The 27,615-nt window shown below is 50.0% G+C and overlaps 1 protein-coding gene across 3 annotated transcripts in view; it reads left to right on the forward strand.

Moving 5' to 3' along the window:
* The window catches only part of Slit1 (slit guidance ligand 1), a 137,147-nt gene that overhangs the window by 80,175 nt on the left and 29,357 nt on the right, over window positions 1-27,615 (forward strand). For all 3 annotated transcript variants that reach the window (XR_016537813.1, XM_090346152.1, XM_090346153.1), the window contains exons 5-20: window positions 9,447-9,518; window positions 10,757-10,828; window positions 11,376-11,447; window positions 11,746-11,909; window positions 13,882-14,029; window positions 14,414-14,485; window positions 14,745-14,816; window positions 16,832-16,903; window positions 17,476-17,619; window positions 22,087-22,250; window positions 22,763-22,786; window positions 22,932-23,076; window positions 24,102-24,176; window positions 24,370-24,513; window positions 25,653-25,796; window positions 26,084-26,250. Coding sequence is in view for 2 of the 3 variants with exons in the window: in XM_090346152.1 (XP_090202278.1) it covers window positions 9,447-9,518; window positions 10,757-10,828; window positions 11,376-11,447; window positions 11,746-11,909; window positions 13,882-14,029; window positions 14,414-14,485; window positions 14,745-14,816; window positions 16,832-16,903; window positions 17,476-17,619; window positions 22,087-22,250; window positions 22,763-22,786; window positions 22,932-23,076; window positions 24,102-24,176; window positions 24,370-24,513; window positions 25,653-25,796; window positions 26,084-26,250 (1,751 nt within the window). In the remaining variant the exon portion in view is untranslated. The remainder of the gene's footprint in view (window positions 1-9,446; window positions 9,519-10,756; window positions 10,829-11,375; window positions 11,448-11,745; window positions 11,910-13,881; window positions 14,030-14,413; window positions 14,486-14,744; window positions 14,817-16,831; window positions 16,904-17,475; window positions 17,620-22,086; window positions 22,251-22,762; window positions 22,787-22,931; window positions 23,077-24,101; window positions 24,177-24,369; window positions 24,514-25,652; window positions 25,797-26,083; window positions 26,251-27,615) is intronic.

The raw sequence follows: 27,615 nt of genomic DNA on the forward strand, positions 1-27,615 counted from the left end.
GAGCCACAGCCCCTCTTCCCGTTTTCTAGTGATTAATTGGAGATTAGAGTCTCGTGTTCTTTAGTGCCTGGGCTGGCTTTGAACAGTGATCCTCAGATCTCAGCTTCTCAGTAGCTAGGATTACTGGCATGAGCCACCATGCCCAGCTCTTTTTTGTTGTTTTGTTTTTTGTTTTGTTTTTGTTTTAAAGACAGCAGCTTAGTTTACTTTGTCCATAGCTGACCTTGGACTTGGATCCTCCTAACCTCTGCCTCCTTCAGGAACTTGGGTTTACAGGTGTATGTCCTTGTATGTGGCATGGTAGGTTTTTTTTCCTCTTTTTCAAAAACACATTTAATTCTGCTTTCCAACATGGAGCATTCTGTTTAATCCTAGCACTTGGGAGGTAGAGACAGGATTGCAAGACTTAAAGATAAAGAATCTGAGGGCATCCTGGGTAATATTGTAAGACCCAAATTACATACATGAGAACTGCATAGAAGACTTTAGATGGGATGGATGGGGTGGAGAGTGTTGGAAGGAATGACTCTGATCAAGATGCAGTGTATGCAAAAATTGACATGTTAAATTGAAATGCCTGTGTATAATCATTTGGGGAAAAGAGAACAACAAAAATGTGTAGTCTAACAAGCAAAGCAGAGAAGTTACCTGCTTTCCCACCCCAGGCTCACCTGGTCTGAATCAAGAAGAACTCAATGTCTCCTCCTGCATTGAGATGGGCTTAGCTAAAACATTACAAGTCATTCAAAATAATCTCTACCCACACTGGCTTGAGCCTGCCCAGCAGAGGGCCATGCCTGGGCGGGGGGGGGAAGGAGTCAGCCATCTGTAGACCGTGTGCTCCGGTTCCAGGCTGCCAGCCCACACTGAAGGGGGGGGGTGTCAGCAGTTACCCCACTCGAGCCTTGCTGAGTCAGAAGTAGACCCATCCACCACTCACTCAACCACATTTTAGTAAGAGCCAATTTGCCAAAAGGCAATTCACAGAATGGTCAATTTGTCAAATTGACTACAATGTTTAACGGTGCGGTGTGGGTCAGCTGTCTCTGTGTGTTGTTATCCCAGTGTTTGGAGGACTGTTCCATTTGTCTCCGTCTCAGCTGCTGGTATTCAGACTGTGCCAAACCTGCCTCTGGGGCCAGGCCAGGGAACCCAGCCACCCTTAAAAGGCCTGAGGGAAGATAAATGGAAACCCATACAACAAATAAAAAGCTAATTTCACTTTATTTCTCTCCCTTCTGTCTCTCTGTCTCTGCCTCTTTGTCTCTGTCTGTCTGTCTGTCTGTCTGTCTGTCTCTGTCTCTCTGTCTCTCTCTTTTCTTTCTCTTGTAAGGCTCAAACTCTGAGCCTGGGCATTGTCCTTGAGTTCTTTGGTCAAAGCCAGTGCTCTACCACTTTGAGCCAGGGCACTACTTCTAGTTTTCTGGTAGTTAACTAGAGATAAGAGTCTCACAAACTTTCCTGCCCAGACTGGCTTTGAACCTGGATCCTTAGATCTCAGCCTCCTGAGTAGCTAGGATTACAGACATAAGCCACCAGTGCCTGGATGAGAAGCAAATTTCTGAAGAAACCAAAGAATTGATTATTTGAATTGGCTAATCTGAGACTTGGCCTTGGGGAGAGGACAGAGGGCCGGGATACAACTTTAGGGATACTAACCAGCAAGGCTCTTGCTCCCCATCTTTCTCAGACACCTCTTGTGGAGGTTGCAGAGAGGCTTTGAGCTTGGTTAAAACTTGGTTCTATGCTGGGCACTAGCGACTCACATCTATAATACTAGCTACTCAGGAGGCTGAAATCTGAGGATCATGGGTTTGAAGCCAACCAGGTGGGAAAGTCCACAAGACTCTTATCTTCAATAAACTACAAGAAAACCCAGAAGTGGAGATGTGGCTCAAGTAATAAAGCACTAATCTTGAGTAAAAGAAGCTCAGGGACAATGCCCAGGCCCTGTAAAATAAATTTTTTAAAGTCTGATGCCTATGTAGAGAAGAGTGTACCAGTCGGTGTACAGCTCATGGAATGTTCACAGGGTTGAATGCACTCACCTAAACAGCACCAGGCCAGTGACTAAGGCATCAAGAACTCCCAGAATCCCTCGCATCCTCCTTCAAGCCGCCAATCCACTCCCCTCAAGGTAACCCTAATCCTGACTCAGAATAGCACTACCTGCTAATATCTCTATCTGCTTTTGTCTGGACACATGTGGCCCATGTGGTTTTCAATTTTCACAATCGAACAGGAAGGAAGTGTGATTACATGGGGACATTTGGACTCAGAGAGGCTAAATAACCACTCCAAGGCCACACAGGCAGCCCATGACACACCTTGGAGTCAAATCAAGCTTTGTCTGGCTGAAGCTCACATTCTTTCGTCTAGGTCTCTTGATTCTTCCCCCTATACCTCTTCCTGCCATGTGAGTCTGGGCTAGGACTGTCTGAAGTCTCTCACCCTGCCTTTACAGGTGTCTAGGACCACACAGGTGCCTTGTCTATCCATTGCATGGCTTCCAGGACTGAACAGAACCGTAGGGGCTCCTTGGACAGAAAGCTCAGTGCCAGTGGATAGGGAGCACAGCTTTACCCTGGCCCTCAATGAAGAGAACCTGTGTAACCCCATCTCCTTACTGTCCCCCTTGCTGGTACCTAATCATGCTCTTGCTATGGAGCCTGGGACACAGCCTGCCACCTACAGGATGTCAGCAGACAAGGCACAGAGTTCTGTTTCCTCTGTGCCTCCGCACAGAGTGGGACTGCAGCTTCTGAGCTTGCTTTTCTTTGTCAGGAACAAAGTCAGCTTGAAAGGAGGCTTGCTTCATGGAAGGGACTCTGCTGTCTCTATGTTATGGGAAATGATGTTCTTGTTGCCAGTGGTCATGGAAATGTCACCCAGGCTGGTTTTATGGTGCAGCCATCTAGGGCTGCTAATGTCTTTCCTGATAGGTTTCTGCAGCATTGACTCAGGTGGGCTTCGGGAGGGCTGGTGGCTTCGAAGCCAGCAGAGAAGGAGGTGGCGTCAGTGTAGCTGGGTGTCAGAATTCAATCTTCAATGTCTGCAGGGATCATGCCCAGGCCACCCATGGGAGCTTGGCCATCAGGGGTTTCCTGTGACAATGTGGGCTATGCAATAGGTTTGGTTTGTTTTTAGATCCTAGTACGTTTGAGCTTTGATTCTATGGATTGGAGGTGGGGCCAAGAAAGGGCAGAGGAGAGGTTTTAGGGTCACAGAGCTGAATGGCTCTGGGGTAGTTCAAAATCTTCTCAACAACCCAATTGTCACCTTCTGTGTGCCAGACTCTCCTTCTATGCTTCTGTTGCCCCAAAAGGCAGCAAGTTGGCACTGGACTTGTTTGGACACCTGTGCCGCCTGGAGGTGTCCGTGGGGTGTGAGGTGACATGGGCTCCCACAGGCTTGCTGCTGGCAGTGAGAGTAGAGGGAAAGGGCAGGAGGGTGTGGTAGGGGTTGACAAGGAGACGTGGCTCAGAGGACAAAGGCTGGGCAGAGGTACTCCGAGGCCTGCTCTGGATGTTGTCATATTAGAGGATGGGGTGACATTACAGGAAATGGTAATGGTGGATGGAACCAGTTGTCCTCCACCTGCCAACCACAAGTCCCTCTGACATGGCACTATAGTCTCCATGGCCTTTTTGTCCTTGCCTCTGCCCAAGCTTGTCTTCTGAAGAACATGCAGTACTTGCTGCCATGTTGGGGTTGCCTTCTGTGGGAGCCCCTGAGGCTGGGTGGGCACAGACCTAGTCTCTGCTTTGAAGTTGGAGCCCATGGCAGCATGTCAGTTCCATGTCACCGAATGCCCTAAGAACCACCTTGAAGATGGATTGGAGCCTGCCTCTGGCTTGAACATAGTGCCCGCCCACAGAATGGTGATCTTGGCTCCTGAATGTCTTCCCATGGGCTGGGAGAGGGAGCCAGGATGGGTAGTGAAAGACTTTGTTCCCCTCAGAGGTGGCAGGCGTAGAATCTAAGGAGAGTCCTTTAGGACAAGCAGAGAAAAAGGAGGGGTGGCTTGTCCTTTCTGAGGGGATATCTGTGTCCCCACCCATGGGCTCCGCTGGCCTTCTGGGGGGATGTCTTGCAGAGGAACTGGGGTTACAGAGTGGCCCATGGGGCCTTGTCTCTAATCCTCTGACCTGACCAGAGAACATGCGGGAGCTCATGCCTGCCTACTTGTGCCCACACTGGCCTCTGTGTGAATCAGACCCAGACAGTGTCCCCTTTGCCAACCCTAGCAGGAGTGCAGGGAAGGCCTGTTGGACAGACATAGCAGCTGGTCACCTGCCCAGCCTCTGGGCCAATGAAAGGCACAGGTGAAAGTCCAAGACAGCTCCTTCCTCTCTCGGCCCACCTAACAGACACCTGCTGCCTGTATCTTCTGGAGACATTAAAACATCCCAAGACTCAATGTAAGGGGCACCAGTCATTTGGGTACCTGGCTAAATGCACATTCTAGGATGTTTACATTGGCTAATAAACATCTGGCAATACCACTACTGCTGGCTAAGATGCCAGGCCTGGCTGCTCAGCCACTCTCCCTGGCGCCAACCACCCCCCACAGCCAGGCACTGACCACCCTCAGATACAGTCTGGGGCACCTGCCCTGGGAGGCCAAAGTTGTTGGGAACTCCCCTGGTGAGTCTCTCCCTTGAGGTCAGCCTAGTAGAAGCCGCCCTAGAGCCTTACTCCTCTCCCCATAGCCCCATGCCCAGCCCTGAGGGTCCCTGCTTCCCCTAAAGATAAGGAATGACAAAACACAGCCAGCTAGCTGCCGGTGCTGCCTCAGTGAAAGTACAGGGCAGAGATTGCCCAGGCTGTGAGGTCTGACTCAGGGTAAGCAGCAAGGTTGAGGGGACAAGTCTGGCTGCCCAGAACCTCCGTGAGGCTTGAGATGAGAGTAGAGCGGCTGTGTTCTGCAGCAGGGTGGCTGGGCAGGTGCTAGGAAGGCAGAGCTCAGCCTTGGCAGGAGCCAAGCAGGAATCCCAGCTGGGCCCCCATAATCCCCTTAGAGGCTGGGCTGCAGCAGTGACCTGTCAGGTTAGAGTGTGAAGGAGATTAGCAGTAAGAACATGGGGTCCTGGCCCCCCGGGGCCTGGTGGGATGTGCAAGAGAAGGACTGGAACAGGATACCTAGTTTCCAAGTCAGAGAGGACCTGGCGGTCCCTTCTCTTCAGGAAGGAGGTTGCCAGGGACCCCAGATGCTGCACACCCAATGGAGACTGCTGTTGGCAAAGTTCACCACTTCAGAGCCCTTGACTTTGGGGGACAGGGTTTCAGGCTAGGCAAGATGGGGATCATTTTAGGGACCTCACATCCCCAGGAGTGGACTCTCAGGGGCTCCAGCTCCTTCTCTTTCCCGGGAGGTCTCGGGGCAGTCACTCACCAGCTGCCTCAGTGGCTGCCCAAGCCACAGAATACCCCCAAGGTATTCTGTCAGAATTCAGCCCTGCCTGGCAGGGTAGGTACAGGGAGCCCCTGGGGACAGATAATGTGCTGTGGTCTCCTGCCATGCAGAGCTGTCATCGGCTCCAAGCCCTGCTGTCTTCTCTCAGCATGAAGCCTGGCCTCTAACCACTTGTTTTGGTCAGAAAATTGCAGAGAGATGGAGGCAGGAGAATCAAATAAGGATCCCCTGGAGTTCAACTCAGTTAAAAATTATTGAGCCCCTGGGATGCAAACTGTACAGGGCCCCCAGAAGCAAGGGGAGCAAGAGAGTATCTTCAGGAGAATGGGATCTGGAGCGGGAGATGGGCATGACACTCAACAAACCTGCATTTCATGACAAGCCTGGATTGATGCCAAAGTGGAAAACAGAGGTTTCTAGGACTTATAGGAAAGGAGCAGTTAGGGGTCAGGGGAGATATGAGATATGAGGATGAATAGGAGTTTGCTGGGTGGCAAACAAAGGAAGCAGAGTCCAGGCAGAGGCAACCACATTGCAAAGGCCCTGTGACAAGGGTGTTCTGTAACTAGGAAGGAGGCATTGGTAGAGTTTGGGCTTCCACCTCACTCTGCAGAGGAGAAAACTGAGTTGTGAGAGGGTGACTTGTTCAAGACAATGTGACACGGGTGGCTTGCTGAGCAACTCTCTGACATACAGCGTGACATTGTCCTTGCTCTTTTCACGGTCCTGTCTGTGACCTCTTTTCTGAACTCCTGTCTGCCCAGGACTCTACATCCTCCATCTTCCTCCTGCTGGGACAAACTTTTATGAGGTTTCTATCTGTTCTGGGCCATCCCTTCTGTCCCAACATATCCTGAGCCGTTCTCCTCACTTGCAAGCCTGTGACAGGTCACCATGGAAGAAGCAGGGGATGAAAATGACTGAAGTTTAGGGGAGATGGAAGTGGCTAAGGGTGGAGAAAGGTGAGCTGGGAAAGGTGCAGTTGGTGCTTTGGGGGGTTTTGTGCTGACCAGCAGCAAATGGAGGCAGACAATTTAATTTCAGTCAGATTTGGCGAAGAGGAGACAAGGATGGACCCCGCAGAATGGGGAACAGAGAGAAGAGAGATAGCCTGTTGGGTGTGGGAACGTCTGCACCCATGTCCAGGGAAGGCTTCTGGTGCCCCCTGGTGGGCACTCTGGAAACAATGGAGAAGCTGTAGGGGAAGGCGGGGCAGAGGCCAGTATTTCCTATTTGCTGGTGACTATTGCTAGAGGCCTTTTTATGCCTCTTTTATAAGCAGGGCTCTTCAGCAAGTGGCTGGGCAATGGCAGAAGTAGGAATTCAACTAAGTCCTTCTTGCTGCAAGTTCAGGGTCTTTCCACCATGCACTTTGCTGGTGCACATTCCGGAAACTTTTAAGAACTACTTGGTTTTCCTCTCATCTTGGAGCTGGTTGCAAATTGTTTCCCTCAATCACTTAAACCAGGAGAGAGTGAAAAACTTTATGTTTTGGGCTGTCTGGCCAGGGTTGGCATGAACTTGAAAGTAAGGTCAGCTCCCACTCAGAACTCTCATCTTATTCCTTGGCTCTTGATGTCCCTGCCTGCCTGCCTGCCTGTTGAGGGGTAGGGATGTGGGGCGGGGGGGGGCTCTTGCCTTTTCCTTGGTAACCATTGGTACTCCAGAATAACATTTGCAGAGCCATCAAAACACATCCCTCTGGTCTATTCCAGTGGCTTTCTGCCATACCCCTTGTGCCACGTCCTGTTTTTTGTTTTTGTTTTTTGCTAGTCACGGGCTTGAACTCAGAGCCTGGGCACTCTCCTTGGACTTTGTTTTTTGCTCAAGGCTTGTACTCTACCACTTGAGCTGTAGCACCACTTCTAGTTTTTTCTGCTTATGTGGCACTGAGGAATCAAACTCAGGATTTCATGCATGCTAGGCAAGAACTCTACCACTGAGCCATATTTCCAGCCATGCCGAGTTCTGTCAGGTCTCACCCCTACTCCAACCATGTTAGGCCTCTTATCTACCTCTCCTTACCCTTGCTTACCCACTTAGTCCCTAGTGTGAAGACTTACACTTCGGTGCAAAGCTATTATAAGAAACAGACACTTGAAACCCATTTATTATAAGGATCTCATTATTGATTAGACACTGTCATTTTTTTTAAATAAAGGCTCCTGGGAATATTCTTGCCTCATCCAAGCTGTGCTTCTGAGAAATGGTCTCTCTGAATCTATATGTGTCTGGTAGATGCTGCTAACTGGCTGTTCCCCCCTTGCTGGCTTACACAGCGTTCAGGGGACTCAGGACCTTGCTCTGCCTGGCTGGCCATGTGTGGTCATGTGGCCCACACATTCTGAGTACCCACCATTGATTTTTCTCCCCTTCATCCCATTTTCTCCTTCTGCTCTCTTGCTGTTTCGTAAATCCCTTTAAGCCACCTTAAAGCCTTTATGGAACAAGTTGGGTCTTGATCAATAGACTAATCAATACAAATAAAAATCCTTCCTGGCAGGGTTGTGGTGAAGATTAAGTAGAATAATGGATGTGAGTGTTACCCAAAATTCCCTCCCAGGCTTGACCCGAGGGTGGATGCTGGCTGAGGCTGGTGTGAGGGTCCCCTAGGAGAGTCCATTCCCTGTCCATTCCCCACTTGTTTCTCCTGGACATTCACCCTCCCTCATCACTCCCCTGTGAAGGGCTTTCCCCTCTCCAGCTTTCACCTTCCCTCTCAGATGGTAATGGCACCACCTTCCGTCTCCTTCTTCCAGGATAGGAAATGCCCGGAAGAGCCAAGCACCTGGCATGATGTGTATTTGAGTTTGTTCAAGAGGCTGTAGGTTGGGTGGCTTGTAAACCACAAAAACTGATTTATCCCACTGATCAAAGCTGCATAGTATTCCTAGACTGACATGATGAATCGAAACACTTTTGTACAGCTACTTATAGATGCTTTTTGAAAGTTACATAAATAGACCGGAAGCTGGTGGCTCATGTTTGTAATCCCATCTACCTTGGAGGCTGAGATCTGAGGATTGTGGTTCAGAGGCAACTTGGGCAAAAAAACTTGTGAGATTCTTATCTTCAATTAGCCATAAAAAAAAGAACGAAAGAAAAAAAATCTGGAAGTGGAGCTGTGGCTCATGTGGTAGAGTATTAGTCTTGAGCACAAAAGCTTAGTGACAGAGGCCAGGCTCAGAGTTCAAACTCTAGGACCAAAAAATTTTTACATAAATAGAAAGAGACAAAAAACCTTATTTCTTACCTTACTGGGCACAAGACTTGCATCCTGAAGGTGCTAGGAGAGTCAAGTCTGGAGTGCTGTATAACCCGGAGACATCTGTCTGGTTTCAGCTCGCTGTTCCTTGCTCAGAAGTCCTCAATGGCTTTCCCCATCCTGAATGGTGGCTGAATAAGCCCTCCTCCTGGGTCATCCATGCTGTATAACTGATGACTTCAAGCTGCAGTGGCTTAAGCGTGGCTTTGGTTCCATGGGGGAGTGCTGGCTGAGCTTGCACAAGGCCCTGGATTCCATCTGCAGCACCCACAAACAAAACCAAAATCATGATGGCTGGAAAGAACAGTAGATGTCCACTCCGTACATGTGGGCAGCCGGGTGGTTGTGGCTTAGGGATTTTTGTGCAACCACAGTGGAGAAGCTGGCTGAGGCCATGGGAGCTTCAGGCCAGGGGGGGAGCACAGGCCTGCACTGGCCATCCCTGTTATTGGCCAGCTGGGCTGTACAGGGCTTTGTGGGCTCTGGTGGAACTGGTCCTAGCTTCCTGGGTTTCTCTTTCTAGCTACAGCCCTCTGCCCAGAGGAGAGGGAGCTGAGGCTGCTCCTTTTAAGACAGCCTCCTTAATTTACCCATCCATCCATCCATTCATCCATCCATCCATCCTTCAACAAATGCTCACTGAACAAGGCCTGTGTGCCAGGCCCTGCCCCAGGTGTGGCATGTGGTCACTGTGAGGTTCACCATGGAACTCTGGAAGCATCTCTTTCTTGACCAGTGTCCTCTCTTCTGCTTTGTTCCCCGCAGGGACCTGAGTGAGAATGCCATCCAGGCCATTCCCAGGAAGGCTTTCCGGGGGGCAACTGACCTCAAAAATTTGTGAGTACAGATTGGGAAGAGAGCAGGGTACAAGGGCCTGGGTCTACCCTGACAGCATCCCAGTTACCTGGATTGTGTGGTCTAGGCTACCAAGGGGGCAGCCTGAGCTGGCTGATGGTGGGTGCCTGCACAGTCTCCTGGAACATTCTGGAGAGCACAGTGTAGCTCTCTCAGTTCAGTTCTGGGTGACCAGTCAAGCTACAGAGCAAGGGACAAGGCGGAAGTGTGATGATATGTGGAAGAGCCGAGCTCTCTTGTCTAATGCTCCCCCGTGCTTTACTCATCTCTGATAAGGAACCGAGTTTGAATCTCTTACAGTCACATTGCATAAGCTGCAGCAAATAATGAGCTTCAGAATCTGCATATTTCCCATCAGCTTGTTCTGAGGTTTAAATGAGATAGGACAACATATACATTTTGTCAAGTGCTATTTAAATGTAATGGATTACTGTTATTAAAATTTATTTTGATCCAAACTTATCTTCCCAAGGCCTGAGTATTGCAAGCATAGCAAATGCCTGGCTTGCATGTCCCATACACCCTTTTTATGCCTGAGGCAGACATTGATAATCAATTACCACATTTGGTCCACAGAACTCATACTCTGAAAGCACCATTCCAGGTAGTCAGTACTAGCCAGTCTTGCTTAGCACTTAGGGGAACTCTGTCTTTTCTTGCCATGTCTTCAGTGTTACTCTTCATTTGTCCGCTGCCAGCACCCTCTAGATGGTCCCCAAAAGTATGAGAGAAGGGTCTCCTGCTTCCCAAGGCACATGCAAGTGTAGGAACAAGCATATAACTTTTGGCAGGCACTATTGGTTCATGCTTGTAATCCTAACTACTCAGGAGGCTGAGATTTGAGGATCTGTGGATTTGAGGATCATGGTTCTAAGCCAGCCAGTGCAGAAAAGTCTCTGAGACTTTTATCTCCAATAAACTACCAGAAAACCAGATGTGGACCTGTGGATCAAAGTAATAGAGTGCTAACCTTGAGCAGAAAAGCTTAGGGACAGCTCCCAGGCCTGACCATCTATATCTCTATCATTATCTTTTATTTCTATTACTTTTACTGAAAATAAGAAATGCAGCTTTTTATTAACGTTTACTGTTTGGGCATGACAATTGATTGGGGTCATGCCTCATTTTTTAAAATAATGGAGTGTTCTGTCTAAATGCCAGATGCCCCACACTGGGCAGTGTACCCTGATCTACAACCTCCTCCTCTCTTTGTTTCACAGACAGTTGGACAAGAACCAGATTAGTTGTATCGAGGAGGGGGCTTTCCGTGCCCTGCGGGGACTGGAGGTGCTGTAAGTAAAACCAGGGGAGATAGGAGAGGTGAGGAGCAGGCAGATGCAGGGCATAGCTGGGCACCCCTGCAGCTAGAGATAGGGTGCAGGAGCCCTGCAGATCGGGGTGATCCAGCCTCCAGGGTCACCCTGGCCACTGAGAGTTGAAAGGTTTAACTAGCTTAGGGTGAAGCCCTGTCTTGCAGTGTCTGCCAGGGAGACTGGATGCCAGCCCCTCCCACCATTTTCTCTGAGTAACCAGGCCTGGGCCCAGGGTGCACAGCTCATGAGCTACTTTCTCCATCTCTGTCCTTCAGGACAGGAGAGCACGAGTTCCCCGTCACCGTCCAAGCTCACAGCTTTCCCTTCTGCTCGGGGGAGGAGGAGACATATGTCTTGTGCTTTGGGATGTAGCCCCTCCATGCCCAACCCAAGCCTGTCCCCAGGAGGATCCTCTCCCTGGCTTCCTCTCCAGGGCCGTGGCCCCGTATGAGGCCTCCCTGTTCCTAACAGAGCATGGCCCTGTCTTGCTGGCCAGAGGCTAATAATTGCGCTTCCTCCCTCTCAGGACCCTGAACAACAACAACATCACCACCATTCCTGTGTCCAGTTTCAACCACATGCCCAAGCTCCGGACCTTGTGAGTCCTCTAGGGGCAGCTGGGAGGCCCATGGGAGTCGATGCCCAGGGGGGAGAGGGGAGGGGAGGACATCTAGAACAGGGCTCCCTTCTCCCCAGCCCAGGAGTGGAGTGGAGGGATGCGGGCTTCACACTGCTGTGGGCTGCCTTCAAGCTTGGGCTGAGCTGCACAGCTGACTGGTGTGGATGGTGTGCAGGTGCACTGGGGCTCGGTCCCTGGTCTGGGCCAGGCAGGAGATGCTTGCTGTTGGGCCAGGGTGGGGTCCAGGTGAGTGGTGAGCTCCCCTGTCATTCTGCAGCCGCCTGCACTCCAATCATCTGTTCTGTGATTGCCATCTGGCCTGGCTCTCCCAGTGGCTAAGACAGAGGCCAACCATTGGACTCTTCACCCAGTGCTCAGGGCCTGCCAGCCTTAGGGGCCTCAATGTGGCTGAGGTCCAGAAGAGTGAGTTCAGCTGCTCAGGTGGGTGCAAGCCCAGCCCGGGTCCTCACTTAACGGCTCATAGCCTCTGTGTGCATGTATGTGTGAGAGTGCTGGAACTGGGGCTTGAACTCAGGGCCTGGGCACTGTCCCTTTGCTCCTTTGCTCAAGGCTGGTGCTTTACCACTTGAGCCACAGTCCCACTTTTGGCTTTTTGCTGGTTAATTGGAGATAGAATCTCATGGACTTTCCAGTTGGCTTTGAATCATCATCCTCGGATCTCAGCTTCCTAGATAGTTAGAATTAGAGGTGTAAGACACCAGCTGTGCCCACAGACTCCTGTCCTGCCCTGCTGCTCCTCTGCTCACCACACATAAATACCTTCTCTCTTCCAATCACCCCCACCCAGTCGTTCACCTTCTGTTCTCACTGCCCTTTTTTATCTGCCTCCTGTCTCCTCTCTTCTCCCTTTCCTGTCACCCCCTTTACTTCCACTGTACACTTTCCCCACTTCTGAAATCTACCCTCCTCCCTATTACTTCCAGCCTCTTCCCTTCCCCACTCCTCACCCCTCCTGGTCCCTCCTCCTCTCTCCAGCCCCTCACCCCTCCCCTCTTAGCAGATTGCTGCGCTGGGTTCTCTGCCATTGCTTCTGGGGAACTAGACCCCTGAGCCCAGCCCTTTCCTCTTCCACTTGGGGTCCTGACCAGTCTTCCCTGTCTGACTTGGGTTCCATATTGTAGCCAGAAAAGTCTGAAGTAAGCCACACATGGGCGGCCTCCAACACTCTTGTGAGAGTCTTTTAGTGCCTTCAGTCAATGCCATGCTGCAGAGATATGACATGCATGGAGCCAGGATTTCCTAGTATATGCCTTGCATGCCAGCACACACCTGACAGGGGCCTGCTGGGTTCCAGGTGCCTACAGGGTTATATCAAAGTTCCATCTCTCATTTCTTTTTTTAATTAAAGAATTTATTAACAGGGGCCGGGAGTTTGGCTTAGTGGTTAAAGTGCTTGCCTAGCATGCACGAAGACCCGGGTTCGATTCCTCGGTACCACATACATAGAAAAAAGCCGGAAGTGGTGCTGAGGCTCAAGTGGTAGAGCTCTAGCCTTGAGAAAGTCCAAGGACAGTGCTCAGGCCCTGAGCCCAAGCCCAGGACTGGCAAAAAAAAAAAAAAGAATTTATTAACATTAGTTTTTATATCATATTTCAAATGACGTGTTCAACAAACAAGTATTCAAGAAGGGAATCTCTATATACAATCACTGGCACTTGGATTTTAGAACATAATTAAAATTAGGCTGAGGGTTTGTATATCATAGATACATATTAATCTATGTAACAAAACATTATGTCTATAGGGTATATAGCCCATCATAGATTTTTTTTTGCCATTCCTGGACTTGAGCTCAGGGCCTGAACACTGTCCTTGGACTTTCCTCAAGGCTAGAGCTCTACCACTTGAGCCTCAGCACCACTTCTAGCTTTTTGTTTTCTATGTACCAAGGAATCGAACCTGGGTCTTTGTGCGTGCTAGGCAAGCACTCTACCACTAGGCCAAATTCCCGGCCCCCCATCATAGATTTTTTTTTATGTCTATGTAGCTATGTTTATATCTCCAAGACCATGTCCAGAATCTTGGGTACCCAAATATTGAGTCTTCGCTCTGGTACTGTTTGGATTTAATAGCCACATATTAAGGATACCTTGCGCCTTTTGTTCCTTAGGTCTTGACTTGTCTCACTCAACATGATTCGCTCTAGATTCGTCCACTTCCCTGCGAATGCCATTATTTTATCTTGTCTGTTGGCTATGTAGAATGGCATTGTATAGATACACCACATTTTCTGTATCCATTCATCTGCAGTAGGGCCCATCTCCATTTCTGCCCCTTGGTGAGCTCCTCTGGTTTATCCTCCTCCGTGTCTCACTCCCTCCCCCACCGTCCCTGCATATCATTGAAGCTGGGGAGGGGGATGTTGATGTGGCACATATTGATGCTTCTGCAGGTCAGGGCGAAGCAGGACGTGTGCCCACCTGCACCCTCTCCTCCGGCTCCTGCCCCGCCATGTGCACCTGTAGCAATGGCATTGTGGATTGTCGTGGTAAAGGCCTCACGGCCATCCCTGCCAACCTGCCTGAGACCATGACGGAGATGTGAGTACGGGCGCAGGGGGCGCAGGGACACCAGCCCTGGGCTGCTTTGGCTACCCTGACTCAGGACCTTCAGAGACAAGTAGAGAAGATGCTTGCTAGAGGCTAGGCGACTCAAGGGGGGATGGAGAGGACTTTCTGCTAGTATGGGTGTCTCAGCATTAGCATCTTGGCAGGCTCCTCTTAATCCTGGGAGCTGGGGCTTGGGGCTCCTATCAGAGGTGACTGTCTACCTCAGACTTCAGTTTCTGGGAGACAGAGAGAGGGGAACAGAGCAGAGATCAGAGGGACCCAGGCCTTTTGTTTGGCTGATGAGCCCAACAAATCTGAGGCAGGCCAGGTGACCTGGGCCCTTGTTCCATTTCTCTGTCCCCTGATTCTCTGCAGCCGTCTGGAGCTCAATGGAATCAAGTCCATCCCCCCAGGAGCCTTCTCTCCCTACAGAAAGCTGCGAAGGATGTGAGTCCCTTCCTCTGCTTCTCTGGGAGCTGAGCTGCAGGGCCCTGGAGCAGCCTTCCCGCTTCTGAGGCTGTAGCCTGAGGCTGGGATGGTGCTATTGCCTTGTGGGGGTACGGGGAAGCCTGGAAGGGGCGCCCATCCCAAGTCTGGCCCCTACTCATCTCCTTTCAAATAACCTCATGCCCCCGTTCTCAGCTGGGATGCAGCTGGGCTGTATGGGGCTGAAGGATTCAGCTCCCCTGTCTCATTTCCCTTGCAGAGACTTGAGCAACAACCAGATAGCCGAGATCGCACCAGATGCTTTCCAGGGCCTCCGCTCTTTGAACTCACTGTGAGTCATGGGGCTGCCATGCCCAGTGCCCCCTCCTTGTCCTGTACCCTCCACAAAATGAAAGGAATGAGAGACTCAAGGGCGGAGTGCAGGACACCTAGACAAGGCCATTTCCCTAACAACTGAGATGCTTCCTTCACCGTGGTAGAGATTTTCCCAGCATTCTTTGGGGCTGTCATCTTGGCCCTGAAGAGCTTCTCTAGCACCTTCAGGACAAGGACTACCAGCTCCAGAGGTGACATCTGCCATCCCTTGTTCTTTTTTATCCCAAATGTGTTGGTGGTAAGGAGATAATGCTTCACTCCACCTCTGGTAAAGGTGCTTGCACCCCAGGTTTGCCAGGCCCCTCACTCCCCAAGATCACACTATACTTGGTCTAGCCAGGATATCCCATGTGGGTAGGAGACATGAGGTTTTGTTTTTGGAACAGGTGTTTCCAGCTTCCCGTGTCTATGACGGCATATACTACAGACGTGGAAAGTAGAACAGAGGGCCCTCTGCATACACACACACACACACACACACACACACACACACACACACACACACACACCTTTGGGAATGCAGCAGCAAGCTGCCAGCTCCTCTGATCTCTACATAAGACTTCTCCTCTTGGAGTAGAGTTTAAGGGTAGATAATGACACCAGCTATGAATCATGACCCTGAAATTCAACGGTATACAACCTACATAGCTGTTCATAGCCTGCTCGTGAGTTTTTATCATTGGCTAAGAAAACCCAACTCTAGAGATAGCCTGCCAGAATGTATTCTCAACTTCCTCCAAGATGTGAACATGCCTTTCTTCCCTTGGATGGTACCAGTCTGAAGGGATAACGGGGGTGGGGGGGGTGGAAAATGTGGGTTTTTGTCACTCTGAGTGCCTGGTCACAGCCACTTCCTGAGGCACAGGAATCTGTCAGCCAACCCCAGCATCTGTGTTCACCTAGGCCAGACCTGGCCTTGCTTCCCTACCTCAACTCCTGCTTCCTCTTCCACATTATTCTTTACATAGAAATGGAAGTCTGTTCATCTCCTAAAGACTTCCTGATGCTTGCTGCATAAAAGCCAAGCTACTGTAGCATTTGTTTGCCCCACCCCTACCTCACTGGCCTTTGGAACATTCCATCTGGGCCACCATGAATCCTAGAAAAACCTTAGAAAAACCTAGAAAAATCTTGAAGCCATGTGTGAAGAAACAGCACACAGGATTTTTACTACAATGGAAGGGGCTCATTATGACATTGGGAATAGACTACAGTCTTCCTTCCCGACCCCCTGATGCTTTCACTGTCTGCCTGAACCTATTGCTTGCACAAGTTTGTTTGTTTGTTTTGCCAGTCCAGGGCTTGAACTCAGGGCCTGGGCACTGTCCTTGGGTTTTCTCAAGGCTAATGCTCTACCACTTGAGCCACAGTACCACTTTCAGCTTTTTTCAGTGTATGAGGAATTGAACCCAGGCCTACTCCTGACCCACACTTTTTTCTTTTTTTTTAGTGTTTGCTATTTTTTCTAAGTATGTATAGAATTCTTTCATGCTCAGTGCAGAAAACTGTGCAAATACTAAAGCGTGGGTGTGTGCGTGTGTGTGCGTGTGTATGTCACAATCTCACTGCTTAGATTTTTAGTTCTCATGAAATTTGCCATTCTATTTTTTCTCTATACTTCTCTGACAATATTGATCCTGTTTGTGGGATTTTTCTCTTCCTTTTTGGATCCTGGACTGATTAATTTCCCGTCAGCCTCCCTAGAAGGGCTTTCTGTAGGCTTCTGTGGAGTTGCTGTGCAAGGGGCAGGACTCTTCTGCAGCTGTCTTCCCGGGCAGAGAGGGCTTCTGTGCAGCTTGGGACCAGGCTGCCTTTCTGAAGACACGTTAGCGCCACCTGCTGGCAAGAGCATCTAGCAAGGACACAGGCGGTGATGCGGGTCTCCATAGTCTGGAGTGGTCCCTATGTGGTGGGCTCTCCAGGTGGGCTGCCCTCTGACCCCTTTTTTTTTATCTACCATCTTTTCTCCAGGGTTCTGTATGGGAACAAGATCACAGACCTGCCTCGCGGTGTGTTTGGAGGCCTGTACACCTTACAACTCCTGTAAGGACCGGTCCCAGGATGTCTTTGGGTGGGAACCTTCATTCCTCTGCTCCCCCTCTTCTTTTCAGTACAAGACTCATTTGAGCCAGGAGCTAGGAAGATAGGCCAAGAAAGTTGTGCTACAAGGCCCTTGAACTTTTCAGAGGCCTAACTGGGAGACTGGGGCAGGCTCAGGGCTATTCACAGAATGCCAAAGCCCAGAAGTTCCTAAGGCACAGCCTACGGTCCTGGGACACCCAGCATGGCTGGGCACAGGGTGTCTCCTGCAGTAAGTCACCCAGGCCAGCTCAAGCATCCAGGCAAGGATTCTCCCTTAGGACCAGGAATCTGAACCCTCTTGCCTAGCCCCTGGGGACTGAGAAAGAGGAGCTCCCTAAAACTGTACCCCCATGTGCTGCTAGAATCTCTAGGCATTCTTCGAGAGGAAGAAGTGGACAGCCTCTCATTGTGGAGAAGTGACCTGTTACATGGACTTCTCCGTGCTCACTGGAGCACAAGGCCAAGGTGCCGGGACCTGTGAGGGGTCCTGTCCCTGCCTCTCCCTCAGCTCCTCGTCCTGGCTCTTTCCACAGGCTCCTGAACGCCAACAAGATCAACTGCATCCGACCTGATGCCTTCCAGGACCTGCAGAACCTCTCTCTTCTCTCCCTGTATGACAACAAGATCCAGAGCCTTGCCAAGGGCACCTTCACCTCCCTGAGGGCCATCCAGACCCTGTGAGCACCCTCCCAACCGCCTCTTTTCCCTCCTTCCCTTCCTTCCTTCCTCTGGTGGGTCCCTGGGCCTCCTTTTTGTTTATCCAAAAAATGAGGACATCTTAGAGTTGTCATGATATTAAAGGGAATATTTGTATAGCGTTTGCTGGTCGAAAATGCTTCCTAAATGCTGGTTATGGCTAATAATGATGACAATGTTACTGATGTAGTTTGTTGATGATTCTAAGATATAACATCCCTTGTAAACAGCTCTGGAATCGGGATGTCTGTTGGAACGGATGGCACAGCTCATTGGTAGTATTCAACTTGTTCTTCATAGCTCACAACATAATGCATCTTGCCATTGATGATGGCAACTCAGGTGAAATATAGTAACAATATTGATGACATAAGTGGAAAACTAGAGAGTAATTTGTTAGAATTCTTTATTATGGAAAATTGCAAGCATATTGAAAGTAGTAAAGTGAATCCCCAAATAACCACCCCCAGCTTTGCCTTCCAGTCAGTCTTGTCCCATTTCTGCCTCCCCCACTTCTAAGCCACTCTGTGTGTGTGTGTGTGTGTGTGTGTGTGTGTGTGTGTGTGTGTGTGTAACTACTGGACCTTGAATTCAGGGCCTAGGTTTTGTTTGGTCCTTAGCATTTTCACTCAATGCAGGTGCTCTACCATTTGAACCAAACATAGCTCCACTTTTGACTTTTTACTGGTTAATCGGACGTCTCATGGACTCTTTTGCTTAGACTGGTTTAAAACCATGATCCTCAGATTTCACCCTCCTGAGTAACTAGAATTACAGGTGTGAGCCACTGGCCCAGTTTCACTCCATTGTTTTGTTTTGTTTGGTGCTGGTCCTGGGGCTTGAACTCATGGCCTAGGCACTGTCCCTGAGCTTTAATGCTCAAGGCTGGTGCTTAGCTAAAGCTCTACTTCTGGCTTTTTGGTGATTAACTGGAAATAGGAGTCTCATGGACTTTCCACCTAGGCTGGCTTCAAACTGTGATTCTCAAATCTCAGCATCCTGAGTAGCTAGCATTAAAAGTATGAGCCACTGGCACCTGGCCCTTCACTTAGAAGTAAATCCCAGACATCATTTGCATCTATTCATACTTTATCCACCTCTCTAATAGGCAAGCATTCTTTAACAACACAAATGGGAACCTGGGTTGTAGCTCAGTGGTGGGCACTTACCCAGCATGTGTGAGGCCCTGGGTTCCAGCTCTAGCACTGCAAGACAAATAAACAACAGCAACAAAAATCTGCAAGATTACTATGGCTGAAAACTTAAAAATTAGGGGCCGGGAGTTTGGCCTAGTGGTAGAGTGCTTGCCTAGCATGCACGAAGACCTGGGGTCGATTCCTTGGTACCACATACATAGAAAAAATCCAGAAGTGGTGCTGTGGCTCAAGTGGTAGAGCTCTAGCCTTGAGGAATGCCCAAGGACAGTGCTCAGGTCCCAAGTTCAAGCCAGGACTGGCAAAAAAAAAACCCTTAAAAATTAATTCCTTGTTCTCATCAAATATCTAATGTTTGAACTTCAGTGCATCTCATATTATACCATTTTATACTCTGTTGGCATCAGGATTTAATAAGCCCTTTGCCATGATTGGCTAATACTAATTGATGTGTCCCTTGAGTGAGTTTTTTTTAATCCCTAAATCTATATTTCAGCCCATGTGCTCAGGCAGTTCATCATGATGTAGGGATATGTGTGGACAGGTGAGGGGATGGGGGAGAGAAAGACAGAAACATAGAGAAGTAGGGAGGGAGAGGAAGAAAGAAGAAGAGGGAGAGGCCAAGGACAAGATACCACTCTAGAGATCTACTTCTTCCAGCTAGGCCCTACTGTCTCAGTTTTCACCTTTTCCTTAAATCGCACCACCAGCTGGAGATGTGGTGCAGCACAAGAGCAGAGTCTGGGGCAACATTCCATGCCCAAACCAGAGCAAGCTGGGCGCGGTAGCTCACACCTGTAACCCTAGCTACTCAGGCCTCTGAGATCTGAGGGTCATAGTTCAAAGCCAGCCTGAGCACAAAAGAATATGAGACTCTTATTTCCAATTAACCACTAGAAGAAAACTGGAAGTGTCGTTGTGGCTCAAGGGGGAGCTGAAGAGCTCAGAGACAGCGCCCAAGCTGTTCAAGTCCCATGACCAACCTAAAAAACAAACAAAAAAACAGACAAGACATGAGAAAGGGTATCAATGTATGTGAAGTAATGCACCTTCTATCTGGTGAATATAATGTAACCCTTCTATTAATTACAATAAAAATATATGAAAAAAACCCAGAGCAAAGTTATCCTCTCAATCTCCTTTTGTCCCCATCATCTACTTGTTAAAGACATTGTGCCATTGACTATAGAGTTTTCCACAGCCTGGACTTGGTTCTCTAGCTTCCTTACGTTTTAACAGATTAAAAATTGGATCTAGGAGCTAGGGTTTAGGTTCAGGTTTGACTGGCAAGAGGATTTGGTAGACTTGCATTAGGAAATATGCTGGAAGTTGCCCTTTTTCATAAAGGAAATAGCCATTAAAGCCAGGTATAAAGGCACATGTGTGTAATCTTGGATTCTTACAAGGTAGAGGCAGGAAGGATCGTAACTTAGAGATTAACTCTAAGCAGTGTTTGAGGTTAACTCAGAGCACTTAAGAAATGAAACAAAACGAAAAACAAAACACCTTTATTAGTTGGGTGCAGCAATATTTGTCTGTACTTCTAGCTTCTCAGGTGTCTGAGACTAGTGGATCACTAGGGATTAAAAGTTCAAAGCCAGCCAAGGCAACATAGCAAGACATGCACAAACAAACCCCCAACTTTATAGAGATATAACTTACATGAAATTTTCTGGCTGTAAATGAGTAACTCGATGACTTTTAGTAAATTCACAGAGCTATTCAACTACCACTGTGACTCAACTTTAGACAATTTCTGTCCCCCATCCCCAAATCCCTTAAGCCAATTTGCAGCCCCCATTCCCCTCTCACTCTCATGCAAACCACTGGCCCACTTTCTGCTCTGGGCTTTGCCTTTCCTGGCAATTCACACAATGGAATCATTCAATAGGCGATTCTTTGTGACCTCCTCCTTTCATAAAGGTTTGAGGTCTGTCCTGTTGGGCACTGGTATGGGAACATACGGTAGTTCTAGTTTCAGTATTTTGCAGAACCTCCATACTGATTTCCATAGCAGCTGCACTAATTGACATTTCTATTATTGGTGTGTGTGGATCCCCTTTCCCCACACATGCTTACCAGTACTTGTTTGTTTCCTTCATAATAGCTGTTGTGACTAGAGTGAGATAAATTGCAGTGTTGTTAATTTGTGTGTGTGTGTGTGTGTGTGTGTGTGTGTGTGTGTGTGTGTGTGTGTTGAGGCAGGATTTCACCTCAGAATTCGGCTTCTAACTCCTGAATGGTGAATCACAGGAGTGGGCACCAGGCCCAGCCCATGATGCAGTTTTGGTTTGCATTTCCTGCCATATTTTAGATCATCAGCATCCACCTCCCTCCTGTGCAAACTGAATAAATGCCGGGCTGGATGCAGAGGAGCAGGAGGGGCCTGGCTTACCTGGCAAAGCTGAGAGGAGCTAGGACTCAGGCATGAATCAAGGAGAAGGCTGGGCCAGCAGAGGTTCTGACCAAAAGTCAGGTCCCAGGCAGTGATGGATAGGGGAGAACTGCCACAGTCTTGATGAGCTGAGGACATGCTAAGGATTCATGATTCAGCTTTGAGAGCACTGCCACTGCTAGCAGGGAGTGGGATGAGGCCAGTAAGTCAGATGCCTCACAGCATGTCTCTCAGATGGGGAAGCTGACCCCTGCTCTGTACCCATGTCCTATGGGAAAATATGGAGTCAGGTGCAGGACTGGGGCAGGAATGTTCCGCTCTGGGTGTCACAGCTTAGAGAGCTCTGAGCAGGGCATTCTGGGTGGGTGGTGTCCCTCCCTCAGGTAGATAGTCCAGAAATGGTGGCTCTCTGTGCAGCCCCAGAGACTCTGATAGGCCTCGCCTTTCCATCTGACCCTGTTTCTTCTCCCAGATAATGGTTATGGCTGCCCAGGTCTGCAGGAAAAGGAACCAGGATCCAGAGACCTTTGGGGAGACCCAAAGGCCACTGCCACCACCCTCTCTGAACCTCCCCTTGTTCTCTTGGAGGCATTTCCAGTGCTCTTTCCAGACTCTGGGCCCTTTCTTTCTCCGTCCATGCTTGTGCAATGTCCAGGGGTTGATAGTGGGGATTGGAGGGAGACTGATTCAGTAGTCAGTTCTATCTTTCCTCTAAAAAGCCCCAAACCTCAAAAGGTCCTTTCCTGATGTGACCTAATGGAAGGTGTTTCCATAGGTGTCAGGGTCACCCCAGTGGTCAGCCCCCCCCATTCTCCCAAGGCCAGCCCCAGGTCTTGGTCCTAGATGGCCATACGTGCAATCACTGGTCTCTTAACGGCTGACCCTCTCCCTTCCGACAGGCATCTGGCCCAGAACCCTTTCATCTGTGACTGTAACCTCAAGTGGCTGGCGGACTTCCTGCGCACCAACCCCATCGAGACCAGCGGGGCCCGCTGTGCCAGCCCCCGGCGCCTTGCCAACAAGCGCATTGGGCAGATCAAGAGCAAGAAGTTCCGGTGCTCAGGTAGAGGCTGTCTGTTTGCCAGTTCCTCCAATGAGAGTGTTCCTGGCCACTTGAGAGCCTTGCTGGCCAATGGGAATGGCTTTCTGTCTCACCCTTCATTTTACTAGACTTACCCAGCCCCAAAGACAATGCCCGGTCCCTCCACTCCTGGACCAGCTCTCAAGTCCCACAGGACATTTAGGAGACCTGGGGCCTGGCACGTTACCTGTTCTCTGGTGGGGGACAGTGTGGGTTAGACTCTGAGCCTGGAGCTGGTCCTGGGGCCCAATGCCACTCTCACCCAATGCCCTTTTTCCAGGTTGACACAGTGTCTGCTTGTACCATGACAAGAGGCTTAATGGGGTGTGCTGTTGCCCGGTGCTGGCATGGGCGAGGGCACAAGTGCTCTGTAAAGTCATCTGATGCAGGGCAGAGGGACAGCGATGCGGGAGGGGAGAGGCACGGCTCCAGCACATCATGGAGGGGATGGGGCCTGATGCTCCTACGTCATGTGTGTCTGTTTCTCTCCCCAGCCAAAGAGCAGTATTTCATCCCAGGTAGGAGACTGAGGGGACCCCAGGCAGCCAGGTGCAAGGGATGTTGGCAGTGGGTGGCCTGGCTACAGACTTTGGGAGTCCATGGGTTCATCACAGCTGCCTGGAAACTGTCCTGGCCCTTAGCCCAGCCTGTCTGTCACCACAGGTACCGAAGATTACCACCTGAACAGCGAGTGCAGCAGCGATGTCACCTGTCCCCACAAGTGCCGCTGTGAGGCCAGTGTGGTGGAATGCTCCAGCCTGAAGCTGTCCAAGATCCCTGAGCGCGTTCCCCAGTCCACGGCTGAGCTGTGAGGCCCTCTGCTTGCCCGCCCACCCCACAGCCCACCTACCTGCCTACCTGCCTCCCCCCAAGCCCTGGGCCAGCACTGTTTAGGGGAGCCATAGGAGACCCTTGTGTATGCCAGCTGCCACCTCTGGCAGAACACAGACCTCACCTGCAGCTCTCTATGCCTGCCTCCACTGCTCTCAGAAAAGTCCCTGAGCCAGGACTGGCTTTCCTCACTGACATGTTTGTCTTTTTTTTTTTAGGGGACATGATTCTATTAGCAAAATTGGAGCATATGATATCTTCTGTTGTTCTTCTTTATCTAAAAATATGAATTATGCTGGGTGTAGTGATACATACCTGTAACCCCAGCTTTTGGAAGGCTGGGATAGTGGGATGGCCAGTTCAGGGCCAACCTGGCATACACAGCAAGGTTCTGACTCAAAAAAACCAAAAAATTTGTACATATATGTTTATACAGAGACAATTGCATGACATGCATGCCATTTATGTGTAGGCAAGTTTGCATGGCATTTTTAAATGTTAAAAATGCCCTCTTCAAGCTGGGTACTGGTGGCTCACTCCTGTAATTGTAGCTACTCAGGAGGCTGAGATCTAAGGATTGCAGTTCAAAATCAGCCCAAGCAGAAAAGTCCATGAGACTCTCATCTCCAATTAATCACCAGAAGACTGGAAGTGGAGTGTGGCTCAAAGTGGTAGGGGGCTAGCTTTGAGCAGAAAGGGCTTTGAGTTCAAGTCCCATGAAGGGCAACAACAACAAAAATCCTCTTCACAGACTGGGAATGTGATTCAAGTGGTAGAGCACGAGCTGTGAGGAAAAAGCCAAAGGACAATAGAAGAAAGACCCTGATTTCCAGCTGCATTACTGCCCCATGCGCGCGTGCGCGCGCACACACACACACACATTCCTATTTACCTCTCCCCCACTGCCAGTGCTTACTGAAGAAATCCTCCCTGGAGGCCGCTCTGGGAGATGTTTTCACCTCATCCTTCAGTGGTGTGTATTCTCTTCCGTGCCTCTTCTAGGCGGCTGAGTAACAATGACATCTCCATCCTCGAGGCCACAGGGATGTTTAAGAAACTTACACACCTGAAGAAAATGTGAGTTGCGGGGTGGTGCATGGGAGGGCACGTGTTAGAATGCTGAACCAAGATGGAGAGGAAAACACTGGGGCCGGGACTCCTCCTGGAGGCGTGAGGGGCTCCATGCGGAGCAGGGGTGGGTGTGGGAAAGGAGGGGGCTTCTGCGCACAGGTGATTAGAATCCCACCCCCCTCCCCATCTCTCTCTCCAGAAACCTAAGCAACAACAAGATATCAGAAATTGAAGATGGGACATTCGAGGGCGCATCCTCTGTCAGTGAACTACATCTGACGGCCAACCAACTGGAGTCCATCCGGAGTGGCATGTTCCGGGGTCTGGACGGCCTGCGCACCCTGTGAGTGCGGGGGTCTGGGGTGCAAACATGCCGTGTACGCCGAAGGGAAGGGGTGAGGGTGAGAGAGGCGAGCGCTCTACCACCAAGCCACAATCCCACCCTGCCCGCGACCAGCCAGCCTCTCATTGCTGTCAGTTTAGACTAGTTACAATGTTCACATTTTGAGCAATGATGTGATTAGGGTCTTTATCATAAATCCAGAGTCCAGCCACAGCAATCCATTACCATGACATTCTCAAGGTAGAAGCATAAGTGCCTTTGTATCCAGTGTGTGTGTGTGTGTGTGTGTGTGTGTGTGTGTGTGTGTGTGTGTGTGTGTGTGTGCATATGTGCTGGTACTGGGATGTGAACTCAGAGTTTTTCATTCTTTCTTGGCTTTACCAAGATAGTTCTCTACCACTTGACCTGCACTGTACGTCTGGACTTTGGCTAGTTAATTGGAGCTAAGAGTCTCATGGAATTTTCGGTTGAGATGACTAGTTTCAAATTGAGATCCCCAGATCTCAGCCTCCTAAGTAGCTAGGATCGCAGGCATGAGCCACCAACTCTCAGCCCTCTCACCAAATGCAGGGACCCAGGTCACCACCCTGCCAGCTGTACACGAAAGGGCCCACTCCCCCACCATCTTGTTGACCCTGGCATTATTATTATTATTATTATTGCTATTATCATCATAGTCTGAATTCCTCCTCAATTCGATAGGCAGGAATTTGACATTGCTTAGGTGCCCTGGGCATTGCTTTCATTTCTGGTTGTGGTGGGGGACTGAGCCAGATCTCTGAAGATAGACAGAGTTGGTTCCAGATAGAGGCGAGGAGGAAGGACTGCAGAAATATTTTAGCCAAGCCAGGTGTGGCCTAGAGATGAAGAGAAGCCTGGGCCACTGGGAGTGAAGGCAAGATACAGTGGCCTATACTGTAGGATGGAGAGGGGAGGCAGAAACAGGATGCTCTGGAGGCCAGCATGGGTGTCCCCAGGCCCTGGCAGGTGTCACATTCCCCCTCTGTGGCTGGGGCCTCTACAGGAGCATCCTGAACTAGCTGGTGGTAACTGTTCCCTCAGGACACAAGCAGACAGAGGTGGGGCATGGCCCAGGGCTCCCTTCCTCTCTCATGGCTCCTTTCCTTCCAATCCCCCAGGATGCTGAGGAACAACCGCATCAGCTGTATCCATAACGACAGCTTCACAGGCCTGCGCAATGTCCGACTCCTCTCACTGTATGACAATCACATCACTACCATCTCCCCTGGGGCCTTTGACACCCTCCAGGCCCTCTCCACACTGTAAGTCTTGTCTCCAGGAGACATGCAGGCTGGGGGCTCCGGAAGGTGCCACCTGGACCCCAGGAGCTGCTGCCATCCCTAGGGATGGTCTGGGGTCTTACCTTGAGGGTGGGGGAAGAATGTGGCTGCCACACGTTCCACTTCTATCTCTCCTTCCATTGGCTGATCCTCGGGGTGGCCGTCAGTAGTCTGGGAAGAAGTGTTGGTGGCCAGTATGTCAGGTCCTATGGTGGTGAGTGCAGAGGCCTGGGCAGAGTGTCTTCATGGCCTCCTTTTAACTTTCCCAGAAACCTTCTGGCCAACCCTTTCAACTGTAACTGCCAGCTGGCCTGGCTGGGTGACTGGCTGAGGAGAAGGAAGATTGTGACCGGGAACCCCCGGTGCCAGAACCCAGACTTCTTGCGGCAGATTCCTCTGCAGGATGTGGCCTTCCCTGACTTCAGGTGTGAGGAAGGTAACTCATGGCCCTGGGTGGCTAGACAGGGCAGGCAGGTCTGGAGGAGGAGGAGGAGTGGGCAGTACCTTCCTGGACCCCTGGGAAGTGGGGTGAGATGCGGGGGGGGGGGGAGAGTTGCCTCTGTCCGGAGGTGACTCTGTAATTATAAGGCCAATAACAACAAGCTTATCATTTGCCCACCTGCAATCCTAGCTGCTCAGGAGGCTGAGCCCTGAGGATTGTGGTTCAAAGCCAGCCTGGACAGGAAAGTCCATGAGGCTCTTATCTCCAATCGATCACTGAAAAGCCAGAAAAGGAACTGTGTGTGGCTCAAGTGTAGAGTATTAGTCTTGAGCCAAAAAGCTCAAATAGGCACTAAAACAACAATACTGGCAGATGTGGATAGAAGGAAGTAACTTTACCTACACCTCATTATTCAGAGTCATGGAAACATTTTCTTTATATATGGTTTTCCCAGATCTACTCCTGGCTGGCCACTCCAGGCTTCTGAGGTTATCATGTCCTCCACAAGCAATGAGATCTTCTTTTCTTTGTCTCTATGCCAGTACTGGGGCTTGAACTCAGGGCTTTGTGCTCTTGTTTGGCTTTTTTTGTTTTCTCAAGACTGGTGCTCTACCACTCGAGCCACACTTCTACCTTTTGTTAGTTCATTAGAAGTAAGACTTTCACACTTTTCTACCTGGGCTGGCTTCAAACCAGGATCCTTAGATCACTGCCTCCTGAGTCAGTAGAATTTCAGGCATGAGCCAGGAGCCTGAGTGATCGCTAGTAAGTGAATGGATTGATGAAGAGGTGGTTAGAGTGTCTGCATTAGTCAGACAAGCACCCAGACCTCACAAGGCCTCTGGCCAGTCCTGCGGCAAACCATTCAACCTCTTAACCAGTGGGAATTCATTCATTCATTCACTTGCTCAGTGAGGTGGAAATTCATTCATTCATTCATTCATTCACTTGCTCTCCCTCTATTTGGATGGCTGCTTATTGCTGGTATTATGCTGGGTACTGGGCTTTTCCAGGGAATGGAAAAGAAAAAGAAGGAACACAACCCTCTGTCCTCATTGCATGCATCCTAGGGGGTGATAATGACAACCCTTTACTGCATTGGTACTATGTGAGGCAACAGTAGCTGATGAAGAAATTGCATGGCTATGTCCTCCTCCCCTGCCGTGCTCAGGCCCCCTTGGGTCTGAGGAAGGAGAGAGCCAGTCTCTAGAAGATGTCGTCCCTTGGTGTTGGGAGAGTATGCAGGCAGCAAAAAGACTGCACAGTGGCTGAGGTAGTGTCAGACATGGGCTTCTGTTTTGGTGCCAGCAGCTTGGCCCGGCCCATAGGGGGACACATACTGACCCTGAACACTGTGCC

Source organism: Megascapheus bottae, chromosome 15 (genome assembly GCF_031878675.1).
Source record: "Megascapheus bottae isolate mThoBot1 chromosome 15, mThoBot2.hap1, whole genome shotgun sequence".
Lineage (NCBI taxonomy): Eukaryota > Metazoa > Chordata > Mammalia > Rodentia > Geomyidae > Megascapheus > Megascapheus bottae.